This window comes from Haliotis rubra, unplaced genomic scaffold (genome assembly GCF_003918875.1).
Source record: "Haliotis rubra isolate DU_JTF1 unplaced genomic scaffold, ASM391887v1 Scf488, whole genome shotgun sequence".
NCBI lineage: Eukaryota > Metazoa > Mollusca > Gastropoda > Lepetellida > Haliotidae > Haliotis > Haliotis rubra.
The window spans coordinates 747,508-761,915 of NW_025767177.1; the positions used below are offsets into that span (position 1 = coordinate 747,508).

The 14,408-nt window shown below is 43.6% G+C and overlaps 1 protein-coding gene across 2 annotated transcripts; it reads left to right on the forward strand.

The window, feature by feature from the left end:
* Positions 1–1,925: 1,925 nt before the first annotated feature.
* LOC124291254 (protein ABHD14B-like) lies at positions 1,926–14,022 on the forward strand. Of its 2 annotated transcripts, XR_006902177.1 has the most exons (5): positions 1,926–2,106; positions 6,376–6,541; positions 11,056–11,291; positions 12,479–12,856; positions 12,978–14,022. XR_006902177.1 is itself a non-coding variant. In XM_046728195.1 (4 exons), exons 1-4 carry the CDS (start codon positions 1,978–1,980, stop codon positions 12,668–12,670), a joined length of 723 nt encoding a protein of 240 aa, XP_046584151.1. In that variant the 5' UTR covers positions 1,926–1,977; the 3' UTR covers positions 12,671–14,022. The 2 variants fall into 2 exon arrangements, 1 of the variants encoding a protein (XP_046584151.1); XM_046728195.1 differs by having other exon boundaries at positions 12,479–14,022.
* The last annotated feature ends 386 nt before the right edge of the window (positions 14,023–14,408 follow it).

A 14,408-nucleotide genomic window follows, 5' to 3' on the forward strand; every position in this document is an offset into this window, starting at 1 on the left:
TTAAATGACTCCTTGGAGACAGCTTAATGGTTGCATCACAGGGGTTATGTCCTGGATTCCTTAGCCGGTATACTGTAGCGCTGTGATTGAGAGATTGGCACAAATATAGACTGATATACACAAGAGAGTAGATAGCACCATGGCAGTATTGAGTGTAGAGGAGGCCAATATAGAGGTAGAGAGCTTGAGCACACAGATGCATTTGTTGCTGATTGATGCATACAAGACTAAAAGTGTGAAGCTGTCGGTAAACATCAGTTTTATGAACAGTTAAAAGGTGAAGTACCCCTTCAGACACTACAAGTCAGGCCAAATAAAAAAAATGTTGTGGTTCCGATTACCCCTCTTTAAAATTTAGAGTAGGTAGGTAGGATTTTTTTTTTACATTCTTTTTTAGAAGTAAAGTACACACTTATAACACATTTATCAATGTACATGTATAATTGTTTATTCAATCAAGGGTTTAGCCATCATTTCGACTTTCGCTATCAGAATGACTGATGTCAGTCGGTGCGGGGAAAATACAAAAGTATCTAAAAGCTTATTTTATTTATAACGCTTAAAAAAATTAGGGTCGGCACCAGAATTCAATGGTTGGTCGGGTAATCGGAACCACAACAAAAAAAATTTAGGCCTAAACGAACAGCCGATACCAAACTTGGTCAATTAACAGCATTTAAAATACCTGCCTGCCCGACCGCCCAGGACTGTTATTTTCAACACGGACTGTCAGATTCTCAAATTCACCTGCCCAACAGTCAGGCTAAAATTTAGATATGTTTATGAAGATATTTTGTGGGCTGGTATGTTTTGGTCAGGGCTGGCAAGTTTTACATCTAACCAGCCCTGTGGTCTGGCTGAAATTTTTGGGAGTTTCATACCTTGCAATAATATGTGAAATCTGAGATAATTATCACCAGACATGATTCACCATTTAACATGTATTTTCTGTTCTGCTAGTCATAGTTTTATACACAGATATAAAGATGGCTGTGTGTCTGTTCTTATAAAATCAGCCAGAAACTACAGTCTGTTGGGGTCCAAATGATAACGATGAATAACAATATAATTCCAAATCAGTTCATGATCAAACATTCATTTCAACGCAGAATGTAATGAAAACATGAAACCAACTCTGGAAAAAAAGTTTCATAATGTTTGTTTCCCAAATAAAAAGTTACTTAACAAACTCTCATCATTTTGTTTTTATGTCCTGTGTGAAGTTTTAAAAGGGTAAAGTAACAGTAAACTGTTGCAGGAACGGCCTCCAGGGCGGGAAGCACGTGCAATTGTGACGTCACATCAAGTATAGCCAATCGATTTATTGACACGATACATGAGACAATGAAATTGACTTCTGACATCAAGTCCAGTATATTCAAAGTTTGAAAAAGTTTCAAGATATTTTTAAAGGCAAAGGTTAAAGGGTTCAACTTAAATTTGTTAAACGCACTGCATGTGCAGTTGGGTTGTCTGTAAGACATTTGAAAAAATTATTGAGACAACATGCAACCAAGTCAGGATGGTGAGTGAGAGCTATATGCCATGTTAGTGAGTGTGTATGGTGAGCCGCTTTTAACAATATTCCAGCAATATCAAGGCGAGGGGACACCAGAAATGGGCTTCACACATTGTACCTAATAAGCCATTTTAATGTCAGCCAGATCAACTGTATCTAAAACACTATGCATGTACTTTCACTGTGTACAAAACATTATGTCTGTGACATTAATACGACAGTGTTGAGAACATTTATAAATAACATAAATGTGTGTCTGCATTTAATCACATCATTTTCATGCAACTGCATCCTTTCTAGGTTAATGCATTGACCGTATCGCCAGTTGCACTATGAGCCCTAGTGGGATCCATGTCAACAAGCTCTGTATAGTGCTAATCGCGGGAGTGTTTGCGGGTGTGCTGGGAGACTCCAGTAAAGGGGACACCAAGCTAACTGGGCCAGTAGAGGAAAACAAGATGGCAGGGAAAGACGAGTCCAAGGAGGCATCCTGGTACACCCAGTTTGTGGACATCCCGGCAGACGTCAAAAGTGCTGGGAATGACCAAGTGAAGGAGGTTGTAGTTGAGGTCTCGCTGAATGGCAAGGTGAGGTTGACATTTAACTTATCTAGTGTCCTAGGGCAAGCTGGCTGGGATTAATGTTAGTGGATGTTGTCCCTGTAGAAGTGAGGGGGGATGGGGTTTAACGTCGTACTTAAGAAGATTTCGCTCATATGACATGTGTGTGTCATGCTTGTACTAGCCCAGACTTAAGCTGGTTTTAAAGTGCTAGCTCACTGAGATACCATGCTGCAGTTAAGCATGAATACCCCACTCAGACACATTATACTGACTCCGAGCCGACCAGTCCTTGTTGTATCCATTAATGGTATGACACGGCTGGGGATAGAACCCCCCTGGGTGGACGCTCTAACCACTAGAGGCCTAAAATAAAAGTTGTGGTTCCGATTACCCAACCGACCCTTGAATTCTGGCGCCGACCCTATCTTTCTTAGGCAGTATGAATAAAATAAGCTTTCAGATACCATTGTTTTTTCCCCGTCACTGAAGGACATTGGTCACTCTGATAGAGAAAGTCGACATGATGGCCGCAAGTTTGATTGAATAAAAAAATAATCCTACAAACCTACCCTAAATTTCGAAGTAATGTAATTGGAACCACAACATTTTTTTTATTTGGCCATACCACGGAGACAGTCCATAAGGGAAAGAAGGGGAATAAGAAGTATTTCATGAACATTGATTTAGTTTTTCAACATATTCACATCTGCATTGAAAGCTGTTTTCTTTCTTGAGTATTGCATGACTCAAAGTACTCCATGGGGTCAAGGCTGTTGCAGAGATAACATGTAATATTTACCTCACAAGGCAGGCAGGAAGGCAGATAGCAGATAGATAGAAACTGTGTTGAGAGTCTTTATGACTTTTAGGAGCTGCATGCTAACATGACATGGAGTATTCTGGATTACATCTCTATTCCACATGCTCAACATTTCAGGGCTACAGCAGCGTTCATTCAAGCAGTTTTATGAAGTGAGCCCCTGGCCCACCAGCCCTCAGTAGTGTTAATCACCTAGAAAATATTGTGGGTCATGTCAAATTGCTGTGACATTTGAGCCATATATTACTAGCTACTGATATGAGTCAACTTCTTTTTTAAATTTTCAATCCAGGTGAGGTCAACAAGAGAAACCAAAGATGTACTTGAGTTTTACTTGAGTTGCCAAGCGAAAACTAACTGTTGATGCATTTCAAAATTACATTTAGGGTTGTGCTGACACAACCTGCCTGTACCTGTACAGTGCACCATGTTTAATATTAGTGTGCAACGGCACAGAGGCTCGGCCTCAAATGAACACTGCCTCAGTGGTATTTTGAAAAGACTGTCAGCCAATTTAAAGGCACACTATCATGGCACACTTCTCTAAAAATCAATATTGCATTTCTCTCATTAATACTAACTATGAGCCCTACTATTTAGATTACAATATGAAATTTGGAATGAATTAATGCAACGTTGCATAAATCGACTCTTGCGTCCTCTACCGACTGAACTTTATTACAAGCGAACCCCATAGAGTTATGTCCCTTAGAATGCACTTTACAAATATCCTATAACGCAACTTATGATTGAGGCCAGTTTGACAAACACCAACAACACCGTGTGAGACAGTTTTTGATGTAAGTGTTACCTGTTTGGCAGATGTTCACCACAAAGTTTCAATTATCAATTTCAGGCAAGTTGTAAGGGATAATAAGTCTTTTATTGAATCAATAGGAAGCTAAATATGTATATTTTAGACCAACCTATTGTCAAAAAAGTGTCACATTGTGCCTTAAGCCCTGAGCATAGAACTCACCTTATAACGGATAACTGTAAAACTCATAAGATGTGAACCTTTAATTTCACGTTTGATGGGTAAATAAGATGTAATATACACATGTTGCTTGCTCTCTTATCATGTTGTTTATTATCTAATATTTGTTGTATTTACGTATAAATGTATTCACATAAACTTGTTTAGTAATCCATAACCAGTTTTGGTGAATGAAATATGATTCAGATGTCAATGAGCCAAGTATACCCTTATCAAACCTTGCATTATGAATATAGAATAAGGCAATATAGTGGAATGATAGATGATACAGCATTTGATATAGATATTGTGTTGTGTTTTTGTTGTTGATGTGTTGTTTACGTCTGCTTCCAACTGTTAAGTTGATGCCGCTGACGTGGATGCCATAGTTAAAGCCATGAGTGAGGGAATAATATTTGAATGGATATGGACATCCAAGTAAAAACTGCGTATTTAGTTTAAGTTTTGAATATAGTAATCATTTTGAGATAAGACAATTTGGAGTAAGTGGAGGTAAGTAAATTATTGAAATATAAAAATATATAAATGAATATATAAAACAATAGTAATGATATAATATCTTTGCTTTTATGCTTTTCTTTTTAATCTCACCTTATAAAAGGATATTGAAAAAATGTGAACCGTATAAGGTGAAGATGACCTGTAAATTGTTAATGGAACTTGACATCAACATGAATATCTTAGCAATGTATTCACGTGAATAGTTACGTCTTGTTTTTGTTTCTGATTTTTTCAAGACGAACATAAACATGAAAACAAGGTTGGGGAAGAAATAGCCCAGCTAGGCCAGAATCTCCCGCTTCTGACATTAGAACAAGGGTTTGAAACAAGTAGCCTTTAAAGTTGATTCAAGGGTGGGAAAATTTGGCCCTTTCCCCATGGAAAGTTTGGCCTGTTACACCAGTTTAGACAGGGTGAAGGATTAGCCCGTGACAATCATTTTCCTACATGGCTGCCATTTACACATGTCAATCTCTATCTCTATAATGTCTTTGATTTTTTTGTGGTTGTGCAACAAATTAAAACAATGTTGATGATGTATTGGATTAAGGGACCTTGATTGGAATGCTCATACCCATGTTGGCTTATAGCTTGGATTCACTGCGCAATCACTACTTCCTACTTCACTACTTCCTGTAGAAATTCAGATAACCGATAACAGTATGCCACTGTAAGTGACCATTGATCAGTGTAATACTGCCTTCCAAAAGAGAGTTTCACCACTTGACTGTCACTGAACATGGCTAAGGCTGTGGTGATAATTAGTTAGTGCAATATCCTAAGACCTACAGTTGGTAAATATAAAGATGGGTAACTTGGGTAGGAGTACCATGGTTGTAAAGGAAGACTTGTCCCAGTCGTACCTGCCAACAATCTCATCGTCATGTGTAGTGTCACGTTTTCTTGGCCTGAGAATGTATTTGTAATTGTATCATTAAAGCCAGACCAATTTTATTTCTTGTTTTACGGATTTTTGTACTCAGAAAACCTAAAGGCAGGAGAGAAAAAAATAAAAATGAAAATAAATAAATACTAAAAGTATTTACGTTTGGCAATTTATGAAGTGTATATGGGGCAAAACACAATCTGAAAAAAACGTTTTGTGTAAATTTACATTTTTGACCAATAAAACCACCACCTTTCGGATTTTACTTTTTGAGCGGGGAAACTTTTTTTTTTTCTTATTCTTGAAAAAATATGACCGGCGGATCAGTAAAACAAGAAATATAATTGGTTGGCCTAATGAAGATTATGCTTTTGCACATCATGAAGAGTTTCAACTGTGAAATGCATCTCATTGTATATATCTCATACAAATGAAGTACAAATATTCATATATACCAGTGTCACGTTCTGCAGTTATTGGGCCCTCTCCTCATGAGGTACAATGTTCCAATAATCACACAACTTAGCTGCCCATGTAGTATTGCTGCATACAAGATCATCCCAACATGAGTAGAAGTACAGCTGGAGGGCTGCAATGTAAGACAACACAAAGAGACAGTAGCCTACATGTATATTCTGATATGATAAAGTGATGTTTCTTGTGATACGGTATGAACATACTGTATCACATACGGTATACATGATCAAAGCTAACCATACAAGACAGATAATTGCACAAATATGGATCAATATTACAGTTTATTAGCAGAAAATACTCCTTTTTTCATTTCACTATTCTATTACCTGACCATTCAATCGCCTAAGCGTTTCACTAAGTGAAAACTAGAGGAAAGAAAGTTGTTACCTGAGCATGACTCATTAACTATTCATAAATGTGTACAGTTTGGAGCATGTCTCATAAACTGATAAATATTTCTTTCAAAACTTTGTAGTATGTATGTAGTGACACGTTCAAGTGAGGACAGGGATTGTATGTGGTCCTGTCTGCTACATGGAACTTTGTCTCCACAGAATTAAGCTTCTAAATTAAAAAAAAATATTATACGAGGATGGGTTGTTGTTTTTTCAGTCGCTGAAAATATTCACAAGGCAAGCAGATCCACAGGGAAGTGCAACAAATGTTGATGTTCTGTTTCTTCATGGACAAAGTTTCACTTCAGAAAACTGGTTGGATATCGGGACACTCAGCCTGGTGTCTAGTTGGGGCCATAGAGGAGTGGCTGTTGACTTACCAGGTAGGCAGTAGGAAACAGTGATACAGGGAGGTCAGGGGCTGTACATGTACCAGGTAGGCAGTAGGAAGCAGTGGTACAGGGGAGGTCAGGGGCTGTAGATGTATCAGGTAGGCAGTAGGAAGCAGTGGTACAGGGGAGGTCAGGGGCTGTAGATGTATCAGGTAAGCAATAGGAAGCAGACAGGTACAGGAGGAAGGTCAGGGGCTGTAGATGTATCAGGTAGGCAGGCAGGAAGCAGAGGATAGCAGTGGTACAGGAGGTCAGGGGCTGTAGATGTATCAGGTAGGCAGTAGGAAGCAGGTGGTACAGGGGAGGTCAGGGGCTGTAGATGTATCAGGTAGGCAGTAGGAAGCAGGGGTACAGGGGAGGTCAGGGGCTGTAGATGTATCAGGTAGGCAATAGGAAGCAGGGGTACAGGGTAGGTCAGGGGCTGTAGATGTATCAGGTAGGCAGGAAGCAGGGGGGTACAGGGGGAGGTCAGGGAGTACAGGTCAGGGATGTGTAGATGTATCAGGTAGGCAGGAGGAAGCAGGGGTACAGGGGGAGGTCAGGGGCTGTAGATGTATCAGGTAGGCAGGAGGAAGCAGTGGTACAGGGGGAGGTCCAGGGGCTGTAGATGTATCAGGGGTAGGCAATAGGAAGCAGGGGTACAGGGGAGGTCAGGGGCTGTAGATGTATGCAGGTAAACAGGCAGGAGGAAGCAGTAGGTACAGGGGAGGTCAGGGGCTGTAGATGTACCAGGTAGGCAGGAGGAAGCAGTGGTACAGGGAGGTCAGGGGCTGTAGATGTACCAGGTAGGCAGGAGGAAGCAGGGGTACAGGGGAGGTCAGGGGCTGTAGATGTATCAGGTAGGCAGGAGGAAGCAGGGGTACAGGGAGGTCAGGGGCTGTAGATGTATCCAGGTAGGCAGAGGAGGAAGCAGCAGGGTACAGGGGAGGTCAGGGGCTGTCAGAGGAGGAGTCAGGGAGCTGTAGATCCAGGTAGGCAGGAGGAAGCAGTGGTAGAGGGAGGTCAGGGGCTGTAGATGTATCAGGTAGGCTGGAGGAAGCAGGGGTACAGGGGAGGTCAGGGGATGTAGATGTACCAGGTAGGCAGGAGGAAGCAGGGGTACAGGGGAGGTCAGGGGCTGTAGATGTATCAGGTAGGCAGGAGGAAGCAGGGGTACAGGGGAGGTCAGGGGCTGTAGATGTACCAGGTAGGCATGAGGAGGAAGGGAGGGTACAGGTAGGAGGTCAAGGTCTGTAGATGTATCAGGTAGGCAGGAGGAAGCAGGGGTACAGGGGAGGTTAGGGGCTGTAGATGTACCAGGTAGGCAGGAGGAACCAGGGGTACAGGGGAGGTTAGGGGCTGTAGATGTACCAGGTAGGCAGGAGGAAGCAGGGGTACAGGGGAGGTCTAGGGCTGTAGATGTATCAGGTAGGCAGGATGAAAATGGCGGTCAGGGGCTGTAGATGTACCAGGTAGGCAGGAAGATGCAGTGGTACAGGGAGGTCAGGTTCTGTAGATGTACCAGGTAGGCAGGAGGAAGCAGTGGTACAGGGAGGTCAGGGGCTGTAGATGTATCAGGTAGGCAGGAGGGAGCAGTGGTACAGGGAGGTCAGGGGATGTAGATGTACCAGGTAGGCAGGAGGAAGCAGGGGTACAGGGGAGGTCAGGGGCTGTAGATGTATCAGGGGAGGTCAGGGGCTGTAGATGTATCAGGTGGGGGCTGTAGGATCAGGCAGGAGGAAGCAGGGGTACAGGGGAGGTCAGGGTCTGTAGATGTATCAGGTAGGCAGGAGGAAGCAGGGGTACAGGGGAGGTTCAGGGGCTGTAGATGTATCAGGGGAGGTCAGGGCTGTAGATGTATAAGGTAGGCAGGAGGAAGCAGGGATACAGGGGAGGTTCGGGGCTGTAGAGGTATCAGGTAGGCAGTAGGAAGCAGGGGTACAGGTAGGCAGGAGGAAGGTAGAGCAGGAGAAGCAGGGGGGTACAGGGGAGGTCAGGGGCTGTAGATGTATCAAAGGGAGGTCAGGGGCTGTAGATGTATCAGGTAGGCAGGAGGAAGCAGGGGTACAGGGGAGGTCAGGGGCTGTAGATGTATCAGGTAGGCAGGAGGAAGCAGGGGTACAGAGGGAGGGTCAGGGGCTGTAGATGTATCAGGGGGGAGGTCAGGGGCTGTAGATGTATCAGGGTAGGCAGGAGGAAGCAGGGTGGTAAGCAGGGAGGTCAGGGGCTGTAGATGTATCAGGTAGGCAGGAGGAAGCAGGGGTACAGGGGAGGTCAGGGGCTGTAGATGTATCAGGTAGGCAGGAGGAAGCAGGGGTACAGGGGAGGTCAGGGGCTGTAGATGTATCAGGTAGGCAGTAGGAAGCAGTGGTACAGGGGAGGTCAGGGATGTAGATGTATCAGGTAGGCAATAGGAAGCAGGGGTACAGGGGAGGTCAGGGGCTGTAGATGTATCAGGTAGGCAGGAGGAAGCAGTGGTACAGGGGAGGTCAGGGGCTGTAGATGTATCAGGTAGGCAGGAGGAAGCAGGGGTACAGGGGAGGTCAGGGGCTGTAGATGTATCAGGTAGGCAGGAGGAAGGGGGGTACAGGGGGAGGTCAGGGGGTACATGTATCAGGGGAGGTCAGGGGCTGTAGATGTATCAGGTAGGCAGGGGAGGAAGCAGAAGGGGTACAGGGGAGGTCAGGGGCTGTAGATGTATCCCAGGTAGGCAGGGGAGAAGAAGAGGGGTACAGGGGAGGTCAGGGGCTGTGAAATGAATCAGGTAGGCAGGAGGAAGCAGTGGTAGAGGTCAGGGGCTGTAGATGTATCAGGTAGGCAGGGGAGGAAGCAGGGGGTACAGGGGAGGTCAGGGGATGTATAGATGTATCAGGTAGGCAGGAGGAGGCAGTGGGGTACAGGGGAGGTCAGGGGCTGTGGATGTATCAGGTATGCAGGGAGGTAGGGAGGAAGCAGATGGGTACAGGGGAGGTCAGGGGCTGTAGATGTATCCAGGTAGGCATGTGGAGGAAGTAGGTGGTACAGGGGAGGTCAAGGTCTTTAGATGTATCAGGTAGGCAGGGAGGAAGCAGGGGGTACAAGGGGAGGTCAGGGGCTGTAGATGTACCAGGTAGGCAGGAGGAAGCAGGGTACAGTACAGGGAGGTTAGGGGCTGTAGATGTACCAGGTAGGCAGGAGGAAGCAGGGGTACAGGGGAGGTCTAGGGCTGTAGATGTATCAGGTAGGCAGGATTAAAATGTTGCGGTCAGGGGCTGTAGATGTACCAGGTAGGCAGGAAGATGCAGTGGTACAGGGTGGTCAGGTTCTGTAGATGTACCAGGTAGGCATGAGGAAGCAGGGGTACAGGGAGGTCAGGGGTTGTAGATGTATCAGGTAGGCAGGAGGGAGCAGGGGTACAGGGAGGTCAGGGATGTAGAGGAGTACCAGGTGTCAGGAGAAAGCAGCAGAGGGTACAGGGGGAGGTCTTGGGGGCTGTAGATGTATCAAAGGGAGGTCAGGGGGCTGAAGCGGAAATGAGTCCAGGTATCAGGTAGGAAGCAGTAGGATGCAGAGGTGCAGGGAAGGCCAGGGTCTTTGGAAGGTATCAGGTAGGCAGGAGGAAGCAGGGGTACAGGGAGGTTAGGAGCTGTAGATATAGGGAAGGGAGGTCAGGGGCTGTAGATGTACCAGGGTAGGCAGGAGGAAGCAGGGGTACAGGGGGAGGTTCAGGGGCTGTAGATGTATCCAGGTAGGCAGTAGGAAACGGTGAGTGGGGTACAGGGAGGTCAGGGGTCTTTAGATGTATCAGGTAGGCAGAGGAGGAAGCAGGGGAGGTACAGGGGAGGTCAGGGGCTGTAGATGTATCAAGGGGAGGTCAGGGGCTGTAGATGTATGAGGTAGGCAGGAGGAAGCAGGGATACAGGGGAGGTAAGGGGCTGTAGATGTATCAGGTAGGCAGGAGGAAGCAGGGGTACAGGGGAGGTTAGGGGCTGTAGATGTATCAGGGGAGGTCAGAGGCTGTAGATGTATAGGGTAGGCAGGAGGAAGCAGGGATAGGGGAGGGTTAGGGGCTGTAGATGTATCAGGTAGAGGCAGTAGGAAGCAGGGGGGTGCAGGGGGGAGGTCAGAGGTCTTCAGCTGGAGATGTATCAGGTAGGCAGGAGACTGGAAGCAGGGGGGTACAGGGAGGTGAGGGATATGATGTAGATGTATCAAGGGGGTCAGGGGCTGTAGATGTATGAGGTAGGCAGGAGGAAGCAGGGATACAGGGGAGGTAAGGGGCTGTAGATGTATCAGGTAGGCAGTAGGAAGCAGGGGTACCGGGGAGGTCAGGGTCTTTAGATGTATCAGGAAGGTAGGCAGTTTGAAGCAGTGGTACAGGGGAGGTCAGTGATGTGGATGTATCAAGTAGGTAGGAAGCAGTGGTACAGTGGTCAGACAGGCAAAGAAGTGTATTGTTGGTGTTGAAATGTGACAATAAGTACTAAATGTGAATTTGTCAGAATAAATTGAAAATGATATCTATTTTATATATTTTTTCTTGTCAGGCTATGGAAGTACTAAAGATGTTATTGATGATGGCTCACATGGAGCTTTCCTTGGGGCGTTAGTTAAGGCCCTGAAGATGACCCGCCCAGTGGTGGTCAGCCCATCAATGAGTGGTGGCTTCTCCCTTCCCTTTCTGTTTGACCAGCCAGAGACAGCTGAAGACAGGAGTCGTGGATACCTACCTGTTGCCCCGGTAGCCACAAGTAAATATACAGAAGCATACAGTAAGAGCAAGGTAGGTTTTCCTGTAAGATTAGATAAGATAATTCTTTATTATCCCGAGGGAAATTTTAGTTACATCGTAAAACATATAGAACACACAACTAAAACATGGAATCTCAACATATCACATTTCAACAAGCACTAAGATTATAAACAAATAAATAGGTAAGAGCACTTAAATGGCGAAAGAGTAAGATATGATTTAATGGAATGATGAGATAAAAAATAGCAGTGGTGTAAAATGGTTTACATGAAGGTAAGATGATAATGAATGAATATGAAGTGTTACGGTTAATAATTTGCCGTGACATAAGGTTTAAAAGTCCCTTTGAACCAGCAAAATAGAACTCAGACAAGTCTAAAATATTCAATAATATATTGAGCAAACAGTGAGCAAGGTACAGTGAATGACAATACAGATTTCTAGTACAATGTAATTGAATCACAAATCTAAAATATTGGGTCACAAATATTAAATATTTACTCACCAGAGTCTTGACATTACCGTGAGAACAGATATACTGATTGAAGGTTGTTTACAATGACAGCAGCTTAATAGACAAGCACAGTCAATCTTGAAATGTTGATCAACTTGACGATGGCAGACAGATGTGTATAAATCCAGTCATGTAATTATTCCCATGTCACACTACTCAACAACCAGCCTTTATATAGCTCTTACACAGTTCTCGAGCATTCTAGCAAAGCTAGGCTCCCTCATTATTCTCTCAGAATGCCATGGAACCACGTGGAAAACACAAGACGTGACAAGACCCGGAAGTCAAAACAAAATAAAACCAGCCAATGGTAGCTATCAAAAAGGCGTGCCGCTACAAATACTATTGCCATTGAACATATATGATGCGAGATGCGAGCCAAAACCCACACTCAAAACTTTAAACATTGTGGCCCAAAATAATTATCACTTAATCAATGTGATATTACAAATTACAAAAAACACACTCTCATAACAGAAGATTAACTGTTGTTAGAATAATGAATACCGGCTGATACAGAAGAATGACTGAACCTATTTGTTCTAGCTATCGGAATGTGCAGGATGACCTATGGCAGAAACATGTCTGTGAATCCATATCGGTGCAAAAAAAACCAACTTTTATGACAGTGTATTAGAAGTCTGAGGACGTCATATACAGAAATGGTTTTAATATTAAAAATGTTTTCTGTGCTTGATTTCAGATTCCAACCATGATAGTTTATGGTGAAAATGATACAAATTTAGGAACACGTAGCCTAAAAGACCTGATCAAACTTCCCAACAGCAAGCCATTTGTCATCCCTGAAGCCGGTCACGCAGCCTACATGAACAACCCACCATTCTTCCACAGACTGCTGTACAATTTCCTAAATATTATTGCTGCTTACAAGTGAACATTATTATGAGGGAATGTTCGTTTTTTGTTAGAGTCTGAGTTAACTATGTGCTATAAGGCTTGCTTCATCAGGTATACTTACACAGGCATACCAACACAAGCTTACATGCACTGGCATAGATACACAACCATACTTACACAAGCTTACATGCACTTCCATAGATACACAACCATACTTACACACGTATACCAACACAAGCTTACATGCACTGGCATAGATACACAACCATAAACGCTGACTGATTGATCAATCGTTCTAGCACTAATACTTACACAAGCATACCAGCTCAGGCATATTTACACAGGCATCCTGCACAGGCACACTTATGAAAGGGTTATGTACACAGGAATACTTACAGAGGCATACTTGAACAGGCTTACCTGCACAGGCATAATTACAGGTACACCGATATACTTAGCAGTCTTATACTCAAGTCTTTTGCACTTCAGTTACAGAGGTTAGCAGACATGGCAAGAGGTATTTGTTTTTACCATGATGTTTGTTTTCAGGCTGGCATGATTGTATATTAGGTTTTTTGTTCACTTTTGTAATCGGTTGATACAATAGAAGGTTGAGCAAGTTGTGTGTTTTGTTGATGTGTACTGAGAAATGTGTTTGGGCAGGAAATCAGGAAGTCCATATAATGGCTGGGTTGTATGGAAACTACTAATGTATTCGGATTTCAGACTTGTGTGTTTCTAATGTTTTTTCTGTTATGCTATCACTTTAATCACCATTAATTATCACAATTTGTCAGTTCATATTGTTTTAAGATGTACATTATGATACTGTTGTATATTTTATTTAGTGTTTCATAAGTTCACATATGTGTGCAAATTATGATTTTCTTGTAGTGGGATGTAAGAGTGCCTTGTGTTTAGTGAGTGTACTGTCCTGCATAATGGCTGACTTGAGGTGACTCCTTGTGCAGACCTACTGTAACATAGGTACGTCGCCCGCAAGATGTTTGTCTTCTCAACAGTGTGATCTCGATGTGCCTACAAATTACAGTAACCATGGTAACGTGATCATGGTCTTGTTAATGTCCTTGTTAGCAAGGATCCCCCCCCACCCCCTTGTCCTGTGCCGATGTTTGTATTCTGGGCTTTACATGCATCATTGTGGGATAAGATATTAAAAACACATTACATCATTTTACATTACAAATTACATGACTTATTTCAATTAAACAAGTTCAAATTCTGCCAGGCACATTTTGTATGCTTTAGGGTATTATATTCGGGGTTTTTTTTACTTTCCTCATTATCTCAGTGGTCTACTGGAGATAGAGCACCTGTTATCATGATTATGAAGAATTTTCAGTTATCAATTAATGTATATAATCACAAGTACATGTGTGCATTTGTTTGTTGTTAAGCATGTGTGTATGAGTGAGTGAATGTGGTTATAAGCTATTGTCAGCAAGACAGACTGAATATTTTTCCTTATCCTGACTCATGCTTTTTTGCTTGCTCTCTTTCTCTTGCAAACGATAGTGGAAACACTTGAATCCCTTTTTGAAGCTCCCTTCATAAAAGCAGACCTAAAATCACTCACCACAAGTAGCCTCCCTTGCCTGTATTTTTCCCAGGCTTTTGGTCACATGACCCGGCCTGTCTTGTCACTCTCTCCTCCTTCGCCCATGTGGGCGGTTGTGAGAGCACCTGAGTCCCGATACAGCATTTAATATCCTTTTCATTTAGGCCTATACCGCAAATTCTCCTGTATACGGTTT

Excerpts from the sequence above, each read along its gene's own strand:
- LOC124291254 (XM_046728195.1), top strand. The coding sequence starts at position 1,978 with ATGGCAGGGAAAGACGAGTCCAAGGAGGCATCCTGGTACACCCAGTTT. Across the intron at positions 6,542-11,055 it reads AGTGGCTGTTGACTTACCAG|GCTATGGAAGTACTAAAGAT; the intron begins GTAGGCAGTAGG and ends TTTTCTTGTCAG. Across the intron at positions 11,292-12,478 it reads AAGCATACAGTAAGAGCAAG|ATTCCAACCATGATAGTTTA; the intron begins GTAGGTTTTCCT and ends GCTTGATTTCAG.